This window comes from Fukomys damarensis, unplaced genomic scaffold, assembly GCF_012274545.1.
Source record: "Fukomys damarensis isolate Sample0158 unplaced genomic scaffold, DMR_v1.0_HiC HiC_scaffold_8, whole genome shotgun sequence".
Classification (NCBI taxonomy): domain Eukaryota; kingdom Metazoa; phylum Chordata; class Mammalia; order Rodentia; family Bathyergidae; genus Fukomys; species Fukomys damarensis.
In genome coordinates this window covers 15543115-15555398 of record NW_022900920.1, presented here as the reverse complement: position 1 = coordinate 15555398, position 12284 = coordinate 15543115, and the positions used below count along the sequence as shown (strand labels likewise).

The following is a 12284-nucleotide window of genomic DNA, read 5'->3' as shown; positions in this document are numbered from 1 at the left end:
TGTGTGTGTGTGTGTGTGTGTGTGTGTGTGTGTGTGTGTGTGTGTGTGTGTGTGTGTGTGTGTTAGAGCCAATGAAGAGGCTCTGCCGGTCACCCAGAGGGAGGTTTCAGACCAGGGTGGCAGCAGTGGAGTTGGTTCAAAGGGATCCCATTCTGGATGTCTGTGGAGGCTAGAGACATCTTGGGGAAGGGCCGGAGATCGAGATGAGGCGGTGAGAAACTAGGGATCACTCCTAGGTTTTTGGCAATGGACTCTCTGAAGGTCTCACAGCAGGTAGGGATCCAGACCAGTCCTCAGTGTGTTCCCTTCTGGTCCTGACCTCTTGCTGCACACGGGAGTATCAGGACCCCCGGCTCTCTGCCACTCCCACCAAGTGGGGTGACTTGTTGTTCATCTGTTGTCACACTAGGCAAAGCCGTCACCAAGAAGAAGTATATTGGTATCCGAATGATGTCGCTCACATCCAGGTGGGTAAACAGAATGCTTATGTCTGCTCTACATTCAAATAACCCTGAACTTCCACACCCTCCCCTGATGAACTGTCCATTGCTTCCAGACCTAGCAGCTTCTGCTAGAAATTAAGTCACACTGGGAAAGAGGAGGGGCCATTAGCCTTGCCCTCTTTTTGTTTTGCTCTTCGTATTTGTTTGGGCATCTGGCTGCCTGGAGGATCTGCCGCCCAGTTAGAGGGCAGGCCTGGACAGCAGAGGGGCTGGCTCCCTCCTGCTCCCTCACACCTTCCTGGCACCACTTGTCCGTTGAAACCCACATTCCGGGAGTGCCCCAGTGGCCGCTCAGCCCTTGGAGCACCGCCTCTCATTTGCTCTGTAGCCGTGGGCCGTGTCTGCAGGAATGCCAGGGCAGGCCCCGCCGACGGCCACGATGACGAATGGGCTTGTTTTCCTGAGCTGCTGGAAGCCGCTGCCGGTGCTTGCCAGGCCCGTGACATACTGCAGTGAGCCTGGATGAGACACGGGGGGTGATGTCAGGAGTCCTGGTAGCCGACCCAGCTGGCGTGGCTGAAGTGTCGTAGGCCGAGTGGGCAGAGAACAGAATACACAGACAGATATGTTGCTGTGAATTGTCATAGTTATTAACTAGTGTCACAATGTTAAGACACTTTGATATGTGTTAGGAATGGCGGCACCTTTCTCAGTATTCCAGAAGATGGGATGATTTGTCAAGAAGAAAACCACCTTGCTTATTTTGGGGCCATGCGAGATAGAGGTGTAGGGAAGTTTAGGCTCTGGGGTCTGGTTTCCTGGGGTGTTAGCCCAGCTCCTGTGCTTCCTGGCTGTGACTTCTGAGTGCCAGTGACTTCTGCAGGATGACTGTGGCAGTGCAGGTTCTTGGATCAGCAAGCAGAGGCAGCAATCACCAGCCACGTCAGGTACTGTCAGGTGCTGTCAGGTGCTTACTCTGCCAGGCACTGTGCTGGGCGTCTTACCTAAACAACCTGTCTGATCCTTGTAACAACCCATCCTGTAGAGCACGGTTACCAGCCCCTTCTTGCACCTGAAGAAACAAAGGCACAGAGGGGTCAAGCAACTGCCCAAGGAAACACAGCTTGCAAATGGCAGATATATGGCCACAGGCCTGGCCAACCATTATATTTTACTGCTCCTTCAGTGGAAGCTATTACTAACTAATAATAACTAATAGTAATACCAATTATGATTAAAGTATTTCCCTACTATACATAGTAAACCTTTGACTCTAGGAGGCAGGCAATTTTAAAGTAGAATCAGAACTCTTGGAAGAATTTTACACTGGACTTGGGGATAGGAAGGGAACTTTGTGAGAGCTGAATGTCAGCAAAGGAAAGCCTGTTGGTACTTAACATTAACACGGATACTTTTCCTTCTGAGCAGCAAAGCCAAAGAGCTGAAAGATCGCCACCGAGACTTTCCAGATGTGCTTTCAGGAGCGTATATCATTGAAGTAATTCCCGACACCCCAGCAGAAGCGTGAGTGAGAAGTGTCTTCTCTTTTGCTAATATGTAGTAGGACAGAGCAATGTTCTTCTTCTGTTGGTTCAGATGATTGTGTCCACTCTTGAAAAACGTGGTTGGACGCCTCTGGTTACTTCTGACCTGCCTGGGCCCAAAGTTCATCCACAGAATGGGGTTTCTGGCCTTCAGAAGCCCTTGTTCTGGGCCAGGCCTGGTGGCAACTTAGGAGAATTAAGGCCAGCCTGAGCAACTTAGGGAGATCTGTCTCAAAATTTAAAAAGGTCTGAGGTTGTGGCTAGGGGTCAAACACTTTCCTAACATGTGCAAAGTTCTGGGTTTGATCCAGTGTGTCTGTCTGTCTCTCTCTGTCACACACACACTAATGCCACACACACTTGTGCTTGCTTTGCTTGAGGTCATCCAGATGGGAATAGCAATAGCAAGTTACTTAGGCATGGCTGGGAAAGAGCAGTGTCCTCGAGACCTTAAGATTGATCTTCTCCCATCGTCTTTTCTCTATCTGGGACTTGACAGGCCACACCTGTCAACACCTTTAGACAAATAATTCAAGCGACATCAAAGTAACATCAAAGAAGCAGCTCAGCCAACAATCAGGGCTTGTGACCTGTATTGATATAATATCCAGAGAGAAGTGTTGAACTGGTGGTGCTGTAGTCAGACTTTGAGGGCCAGAGCTGGCCCTCTGGCTGCTTTTATGACTTTAGGCTGATAATAGTTTTTGTATTTCACATGGTTGGAAAAATTCCACAGTAATGATAGTATTGTGTGCCATGTGACAATTATATGAAATGTAGATTTCATTGTCCTCAGATATTTAATGAAATGCAGGTGTACCCAGTACACATTGTCTGTAGTGGTTTAGTTCTGTCATATGTAAAATGTAAAGGAAGCGTCCTCTCATAGGAGCATTCCACCCATTCCTCTCTCAGTTGCACTACCTGTGATAAGCAGGTTGGCCTGGTTGTGGTACATGGCAGATAGTACTTGGTACATCGTTGCCCTCTTTGGGATTAGTGCATTGTAACATCACACAAGTGCCATAGGCATTTCCGCAACGACCACAATTGATAATTTGGCTGAGTTTCTAAACCATTCCCTCCCAAATTCATCACCACCACCGAGCCATGTTTATTCCTTGCTCTTTGTTCTAAGCTATCTGTGCCTCTCTTAATGTAAAGTCAATTCAGGAGGAATGGAGACGTAACCGGTGTGTTTCACTTTGTGTCGCAGTGGTGGTCTCAAGGAAAATGATGTCATAATCAGCATCAATGGACAGTCGGTGATGTCTGCCAATGACGTCAGCGACGTCATTAAAAAGGAAAGTACTCTGAACATGGTTGTCCGCAGGGGCAATGAAGACATCATGATTACAGTGATTCCTGAAGAAATTGACCCATAGTCAGAAGCATGAGCTGGATTTCATGTTTCTCTGAGAGACTCTCCCGTGGACAATGCATGAGGACTCTGGTCTGCTGGCACAGGACACCCAGGACTTTTGACCACCAGTTTGCTCATTAGGTGGAAACGCCCTGGCCAACAGAACCCTTGATAGTTTGCAGGCAAAACCGATGTAATGTTACCGATGTCATGTTGCCGATGTGCAGGCAGAAGCTCTGCCCTTCTGTACCCTATGTATGCAGCGTGCTTTTTCTTGCCAGCTTGGGCTGTTCCTGCTTAGACAGTCAACATTTGTCTTCTTTTTTAACTGAGTCATCATCCTAGTCTAACTAATGCAATTGATGCAATGCGTAGATAACAGGAAGCTCTGGGAGCCAGTTTGGTTCTAAGCCTGTTTCTTCTGTGCTCCAAGTCAGTGCCCAGAGGAGGAGGATGCACTGAGACCACGGATGGGCGAACGCTGGCTCTCAAGACAGCCAAAGTTGCCTCTTTTAGGATTCTCTTTGGAACAGGGAGTACGATGACTTTGAGTTTGAGCTATTAAAATATTTCTTCATACATTTCTGTCTGGTGTGCTTCTTTGGACAGCTGGTTATAGTCATTTGGAAATGAGCATGATGTCAGTGGGCTGCTCATTAAACCACGGTGTCCATGCAGAGCTGTGCCCTCAGTCTTACAAGTTATTTCAAAGTCACCCCGTTGGATTTGCCTGTATTATAGAACTCTGCCTGGCCTCCCTGGCCTTACTAGGGCTCAAGAACAGTTCTCCTTGTATCTGGAGCTTTTCAAACTGACAGAGTCTGTTGACCCCATGTGTCACGCAATCAAGTCAACAAAGATTTTCCAGGCCAAGTGTGGAAGGCCAGCTGAGCAGGACAGATGCAGGACTTCTCTCTCCTGAACTTCACCCAGGAAGCTAGGTCTCCTCCTGAAAGGCGGATGGCTTAGGGGACCATGCCACAACCCTAGGACTGGCCTGTTGTAAAGCCCCAGAGTTCACAGGTCTGCAGCCACTCTTCATTTGTCCTGAGCCTGAAATAAGAACTAGACCTTAAGTCTCAGAATTTAAATCGGCTCCCTCAATATGTATTGGAACAGGTACACATGGAAGCAGCTGTAGCCAACTTTCTCTCCAGGAAAGTTCCCAAGAGTTTGGGAAACTGGACCCAGGAAGACTGTTGCAAAACTCCGGCTTGGAAGTGTGCACAGGCTGAGCTCCCTGTGGCGAGCACACACCAAAGGTGAGGCTGTTCACAGCAAGAGCTGCGGGCCAGAGGCCGTGTAGAGGTCAGCGGTGAGAAGGAAGCCTCGCGTAGGGGGAGGTGTAGTTCTCCAGAGTGAAAGCTTAATCTTTCCTCCAACAAGAAGTATGTAGGTCCACTTTGTATCTAGAAAGGCTGTGGAAGGCCAAAGGCCCAGGCTAAATGCAGAAGCAGTGCTCTGAAGCAAAGCCTGCCTCAGTATTAAGGCCTGTCACAGGCCAGGCTGCCCTTTGCTCTCTGCTTAGATGATGTTAGGCAGGAACTAACAGTTCTTTTATTCTTAGTGAGCCTTAGTTCCCCCCTGTGTAATATAAGGAATAATAATTCTGCCTTCCAGGCACTAGCATGGCACATCAACAGGAGGTAGATACGGGCACTCTTGTTTTCATCATTAGCCTGCCATGGTTCTGTTCTTCAGTGCCATCCACATTAGTCAATATCTGCCTGGTGCTATGTGACAGACACTGTGCTGAACATTTGACATTCTTTAGCTCATTAACTTTCAGAGCAGGTCTGAGGATGTGTAGTAGCCTTTCAGCAGGCGAAGAATGTGATACTCAAAAATAAGGCACCTTGCTATAGCCACACAGGTAGAAAACTTGGTGACTTGAGCCCAGGAGATCTGAGCCCATGGCATCTGCACAGTGCCATTGGCCCATCGTCTCATTTTAAAAGCACAACTTGGTCCTGAGTGAACCCAAAGTACTGAGTTTCTCTTGGCCCACCTAAACATTGGGTAAAATACTCATGTCTGGTGGCAAAGAAGAGCATATGTTTTTCTTGGAACTTGTGTGGTATGTGACACTACTGGGTTAACGTACTAGTCTCCAGCCTTGGATGGTGGTGGTTTGGTTGGCAGCCACAGTGCTGGCCCTGTTTCAACAGATGCCACTGTATTCAGGGCCAAGTCTCACTGAGGCACAGGAGGGGAAGTGTCTGGTGAACGGACCCTGTGGGTTCGGGGTTATTGTGAAACCTCTCCTCTCTCCAAAGGTGTTCATCATCACTGGTCCAACAGCACCAGGGTGGCTTTTGCTGTTGTTTGTGCAGACAGTGATCATCGGGAGGGGCTGCCTGAAACCCTGGGCTAAAGACTATGAGATGCAGTGTGAAGGAAGGAACTTCAGGAGAACTGATGTCTGGGTCTTGTTCTCAGCTAATCTGACCATGTGAGGGTTCTGGACATGGACTGTGTTGACTCTCAGCTAGGAGAGAAGAGTCCCATGTTCCCCAACATTGGATTTTTTTGGGGGGTGGTTTGAAACGGTCTCGCTATGCATTCCAAGTTGGCCTTAAACTCACTGTGTATCTGGGATTACAGAAATGTGTACTACAACCAGCACCAAAAAGTGTTTTTCTTCCCTAGCTGCCTCAAGTGCCTTACAGCCAACGTGGGTGCGTAGGCACCCATACTGACTCCTGCTTTGACTGTAGCAGCTTCACACTTGAACTTGATCACGGTTGACTTCATTTTGCAGCCTCTGGATGTTTCCACACCTCCGTAGTACTCCCCTATTAGGCCTGTGAGGGGCCCCTGCCCTCCTCAAGACCAAAAAGGAAGTCTGATTCTGAGCATGCAGAGCCGTTTTTCTTTGCTTAGTGGGTTCAGCCTGTGTGCTGTTATCCTTTGTGCTGCAATGTAAGTCCTAACAAAGCCCCTTCTGGATGGCATAGTCCTGACTACTTGTGATTTCTAACTAGAGTAGAGGACGCTGAGCTGGTAACACCCAAGGACACTGGTACTGAAAGCCACCAGCAGCCAGTGCTGGGAACATGGACAGCAGCTAGCTTCAGGGTAAGACAGAGTACAAGGAATAGTGGGGAGCCTTTATCTCCAACAGCCCAAAGAGTTCAAAGAGTTCCTGAGGCCTGCCAGTATCTTCTGGCTCTAAGGAGCAAGGAAGGCCATTAATACCAAAAGAGCTGCTGGCTGCTGGCATTCAAAGCTCAGGGCTGTTAGTACTAAACAAGCTACACTTTGCCAAATCATGATCTCTATACAAATTGAGCAAGAACCCTCAGCTAATTGATGTAGCTTAGAAGCTAGTACAGAGATCCTCCTGTTCTCACTGTGCCTGTCCTGCTCCTCCTTTCCCGGCCAGAATCACCTTAAAACGTGAGTCACTTTGCCACCCTCCATTAGAACGATCTGCTGCAGGGTGGGGAGTGGTCCCTCTTTTGAGACAGCTAGTTCTGAGAATCTCTCGGTGCGTACCCCGTCACTGGTCTAGAAGATGGGGCAGGGGTTTGTGTTGAGACACATTCTAAAGGCTCTGGCTGGCAAGCACCATAGGCTTCTGTGCATGGTCAGAGTATTATAGACAGAGCAGTTAGTTAGAAATGCAGGCAGTCAGACAGGTCTTGAAGAAGTGAGTGCAGAAGATCAGAACACATTACAACTGTGTCTGGCGGGGCATTCCTTGAAGGCCAGGCCCCAAGATAAAGATGGAAAGACTGCACTTACACACTTTCCCAAGGGATGACCAATAATGATTGATATTCTAAATGGGCATCAGGCATCTTGGGTGAGACCCCAGGGCCTCCTGACCTATCCCTCCAGGAAAGGTCCTTGTTCTTTCCATGTACAGTTGCTACATGACTTGCTTCCACATTAGATCAATATTACCTAAGCAACAAGTAAAATCATATTGATTGATCACAGTTTTGTTCCATCTTGTACTCACCCATCTTCTGATTTCATACCCATCTCATGTTTTTTTTTTCTCTCTATAAAGCCTCCCCTGTAAGTGGAGTCCATGGCAACCCAATTTCTGTGTCCCTTCCTGTTCCTCTCAGGCAGGAGCTGTCTATCCCTCAATAAAAGTTTGCCACTCTTAACTTCCGTTCTCCCTAGAATGCGTTCTTCAGTTTTAGAGAACACGGAGTCGGCATATTAGACATCTGCCAAGTTAGGAGTTATAATATTTTTCCTCATATCATTTGGTGGTCCTCGTATCATCCCTGTATCAATTCGGAGGTCCTATAGCATCCCAAGATCAAGACGAAGGGCTGTGAAGGTGGCTTCATGTCCATGAGCTGAGCCAAGGGAGGGTGAGGAATGTGCAATGAAAGCAATGCAGTGAAAGAGGAGTAAATGCGGCTGTAAAGTGAATATGCATGCAGTGTTTACTGGGATAGCAAAGGCCGAGAGGGCCTCTGCCTAGCGCAGTAGACGCATTTTGCGTACACGCCTTATTTAGCTCCCTCGATAACTCTAGAGGATAGAAACTAATTTCCTGCTTTATAAAATTAAGACCCGGAGACCTCAAGTAACTTTGCCCAGGTCACCCAGCTGGTGACTGGTGGCAGTAGGGTGTGTCTTTGAGGCAAAATACAGAAATAGGAGCAGTGTAGGACGATGCGATGCCAGGAGCACACTGCTCGGCCCTGCCCAGCCTCCAGGCTTTGGGGAGCCGATTTAAACACTTTTCTGGGACCCCCAAGCCCCTTCCTTACTTGGTCCCTTCCTTCGCATCCTTCCCATCCCCCAACTGCATTTCCTCCCTGGAACTCAGTTCCATTCCTCCAATGAGCTGTTGTTTTCCTCGTGTCTAGACCCAAACACACTGCTTCCTCCTCTCTCCAGGGAAATCCTTCCAGCTTTTCAGCATCTCCCTGTCCAGGATGAGAGGCGCTCCACCAGGAACTCACACTGCTTTGTGTCTTGTGATACCTGTTCTTTCCTGCCATAGTCCGTGGGGCCATAATCCATGGGGATGTAGGGTGGGAGGTGAGGAGACTTCCCTTAACCTTCTGATAGTTCACTGAAATGAAATGAGAATAAATGGGTTAACAGGAGAAAAAGGATTCACGTTGATTAAAGTGCACATGTGCCCAGGACCATGAAATAAAAAGTCAAAGAGAAGTTCAGGTGGTTGAGGTTTAAATTCTCTCTTCTTAGTAGTGGAGAGCTGTGAATAATTTTAGGATAGTAAATGATTTTTAGGTGAAATGAGTGGGTCCAAAGAGCAGACAAAGGTCCAGGAAAAAGTTCCTCTGGGTTCTGTGGCGGTAATGATAAGCTACCGGAAGGTGAGGGGCAGAGCTGCACTGTGAACAAAGGGTGTCTTGTGAAGTAGTTCCTCTTCCAGGTGATCTCCTGGAAAGGCCCCCAGAAGAGTAGATGAGAAGTTTACAGGGTGTGGTGAGGACTCTGATCTTTGGTCTCGTCTTTTCCTGGTTATTTGATCAAATAACACTTCTTCTGGGAAGGGAACTTTCCTTCATCAGATAAGGAAAACCTCAGGGAAATTTAAAAAAGCCTTTATTTACTCTTAGGGAAAGAAAGAGGTTCAAAGATAATTGAGAGATGGGGAAGCGGCTGGTCAAAGGAAGGTCAGAGAGATGTTGGTTCTGAGACATTTTCTCCAGCTCAGCAAGTCAAAGCACCCTGCTTTGGGGCATTGCTTTCTAGCCTAACAGGGCCAGTCTAGTGAGTCTTTTCCTTGGAGACCACTGGTGCAGGTTGGCATAGTAAGTGTCAACCAATGTGGATGAGCTAAGCAGGTGATGTGGTCTGCATCTCCCTGGATGGTCAGAGTTCCTGTAAATTGAGCACACGATCATCCTGGCACACACTTTAACTGAATTCATCTTTATGGTAGGAATGGGGACCTGGGGAAGAGGTGGGTTGGGTGAGGGGAGAAGAGCCTAGAGTAGCAGGAGGCAAATGCGGTGCCTGAGGGCCTCACTGTAGTGCAAGTGGGTAGTTTTTGGGGAATAAGTGACCAGGCCTTTGAAGGACATCAACTGTGGCCCTGGATAGGAGGAAGCCTCAGGGTGGAGGTAGGGAGGGAACTTCCCAGTCTGCGTTCAGTGCCAGTGATTCCCACTTACAACCATACCTCAGAAACACTCCTGGCCAGGGCCAGTGTGGGGAGCACGCGAAGTCACACTTCAGATCCCAGTTTGGGTTTCACTAGTGGTGAGACGAGTTCCTCAAATTCTCTGAGCTTCGGTGGCCCCACTGGAAGCTCCTGAGGTCTGTGCAGATGAGGAATGATATGTGAGGCGCTCATGTTTTGTTGTAACCAGCGCCACAGTCACTAACTTGGCTCCTTTCTGATGATCGTGAGTGACACGTTCTGTCCAGCATTTGTTGAGGCAGGTGGGGAGATAAGGGCCGGGACTTGTGAAGAAGCAGGACCGGATTTGAACATACACACTTGGATCTGACCCACTTCACCGCCCTTGTGAGCATTATCTAGTTCCATGAAACAGTGGATGTAATGGTCATTTGAGCCTAAAACATGCATTTTGAGAATGCCCATTTTGAAAGTTCTGGTACCATGCTGCCTACCCCACCCTCACCCCCGCCCCTTGGGCCATGATAGACATCGTCTGATCTGTGCAGTAACTTTCATAGCTGAGGTCTCCCTGGAAAAGTGGCCCAGATGCCCCTGTGGTGTTTTACATGGGACTCCTGAGCACCTCATTCTCAGCCATGCAGAAGGGCCCCGCAGGGCAGGTTTCTTTCTGGCTAAGAGAACTTGGGATCTGTCAGAGGAGGTGATGTCACTCACAGAAATCTGGGTGCCAAGAAGGATGTCAGTTGTTGGAATCAGATCATGTCTGTCTGTTGGAGACACTCATCAGCAGGGTGGGCCTTTCAGAGTGCCAGGCCTGGTTCTAGGACAGCCTAGTGGGGCTGCCCACCCGCTGTGCATCCTGTGTCTGTGGCCCAGCTGGGCTGATTCACACCCCCTGCTGTTTTCATCAAAATGCAGGTGGAGCACACTTCAAGGAGGAGGGGCCTTCCTGCCACTAAGCTGTTGTTTCATTTAGAACTGTAAAAAATGATTGCCTCAGTGTGGGGCCCCTGCCAAGATCCACCAAAGATCAAATGAAATAAACACTAACAAATGCACTTTTAGTTTTAAATAAAATAAAAAGTGGCTCAGACTCTATGAGGAAACTGTTCCTTCTGCCTCACCAGGAAAGGTAATTGTGGTACTAATACCACGTGATTCTCTGTCAGTGTGGCTCCTTCTTGTCCACCACCGTTGACGTCACCGCTAACCGCTGTGACAATGTGCTTATGTGTGTTATCTCTTAGTTGCCTGAGAGGAATATATCACTAGAATCCCCATTTGAAAAATGAGGACACTGAGGCACAAAGTAGTCAGCAGCTGAGTGACCATCCTGAAGTCACCCAGCAAGGAAGAGGAGTGGGTGACACATTGGTACCCATGGTGCCTTGCTCCAGGGTCCTCTCTTAGCCTAAGACCATGGCCTCTATGAGCCTTTTCCATTGTGCTCACTTCTACTGAGTCCCTGGGGCAAAACCCAGGAGGAAGAACAGCCTAGCCCAGAGCCCAGGGAAAGAACACACTCAAGACATCATCTACGTAGGGCTCAAACTTCCCTAAAAATCCCTATAATTGAGAGACCTCAGTTTTCAGCTATTTTCTGGCTTTTTATTCTTATCCATCCCCTCACTGAGTAATTGCACTGATGATTTGATGATTGAAGCTGGGAAAGATGGGGTTGATGTGGAAGAAAATGAGCAGCTCTCTTGGGCCAATGGAAATAGAGCTAAGTGAGTGGAGGTTTCTAGCGTGTCATCTCAGATACAGTGTTGAGTTGGGGACTGGTCAGATCAGTTTCTCCTCTGATCCTTGGTCCTGTTCTGGGTCCTGTGGACTTTTACCAGGTGGTGGTTTTGTGTCCAGCACTGTGCTAAGTCCATAGAGTCGCCATCCCATTGAATTCCGACAGCACCTTAGTTAATGTGGCTGCCCCTCTTTTTAGGGAAGGAAGCAGAAGTGCAGAGAGTAGCTGACTTTGTCTGAGGATGCACGGCTACTGAAGTCAGAGCCGAGGACGGAGGCCGGTTTGTGTGCCTCTGGGACCTGTAAGCTGGTTCCCAGCACAGGGGTCACATGCATGGCCGTTCTGGCTGCCTTTGTCCTCTGGAACCACAGAACCCAACACCCACCCTGAAACTGGGTGGAGGAAGGGGTTAAACATTCATCGATCATAGTCTTATCAGGAAAAATTACTGGGTGTTATCCTGGCACTTGGGTGGCAGGAGGATCACTGTGAGTTTGAGACCAGCCTGGACTACACAGTGAATTCAAGGCCAGCCTGAACTACATAGCAATATCCTGACTCAAAAAACACAAACGAACAAAAATGACGATGTGTTAAGCTGAAAATCCACAAAGGATAAAAATGTTTAAAAGTGTTTCTGAATGGAAAACTTATACCCACACAAAAGGTTGCACACAGATGTTTACAGCAGCTTTATTAATAATTGCCTCAAAGTGGAAACAGCTAATGGCTAAACAAACTGCAGTGTATCCATACAGTGAAATATTATCCAGTGCCCCCCCCAAATGAGCTCTCAAGCCACGAAAGTAAATGCATATTTCTAGATGAAAGAAGCTACTCTGAAGTCAAGCGTGGTGGTACACACCTGTAATCCTGGCACTCAGGATCACTGTGAGTTCAAGACCAGCCTGAGCTACAGAATGAGTTCCAGGTCAGTCTCAACTACATAGTAAGACCCTATCTCAAAAAACCAAAAAAAAAAAGGCAAAAAAAGAACAGGGTGGTCGATTGTTCCACCTGAGGATCTCTGCAATGTTTCAGGGTGATACCCTCAGAACTTACTCCCACCCAGAGCCAATGCTCAGCACAGGAAACATTC

At 48.2% G+C, this 12284-nt stretch overlaps 1 protein-coding gene across 1 annotated transcript in view; it reads left to right on the top strand.

The window, feature by feature from the left end:
• Htra1 (HtrA serine peptidase 1) overlaps window positions 1-3931 on the top strand; it is a gene marked incomplete at its 5' end in the record, with an annotated part of 41154 nt that extends 37223 nt beyond the window's left edge. Inside the window, 3 exons of the mRNA XM_033761234.1 lie at window positions 410-467; window positions 1872-1967; window positions 3204-3931. Of these exons, the coding sequence (XP_033617125.1) occupies window positions 410-467; window positions 1872-1967; window positions 3204-3372 (323 nt within the window). The remainder of the gene's footprint in view (window positions 1-409; window positions 468-1871; window positions 1968-3203) is intronic.
• Window positions 3932-12284: the final 8353 nt, after the last annotated feature.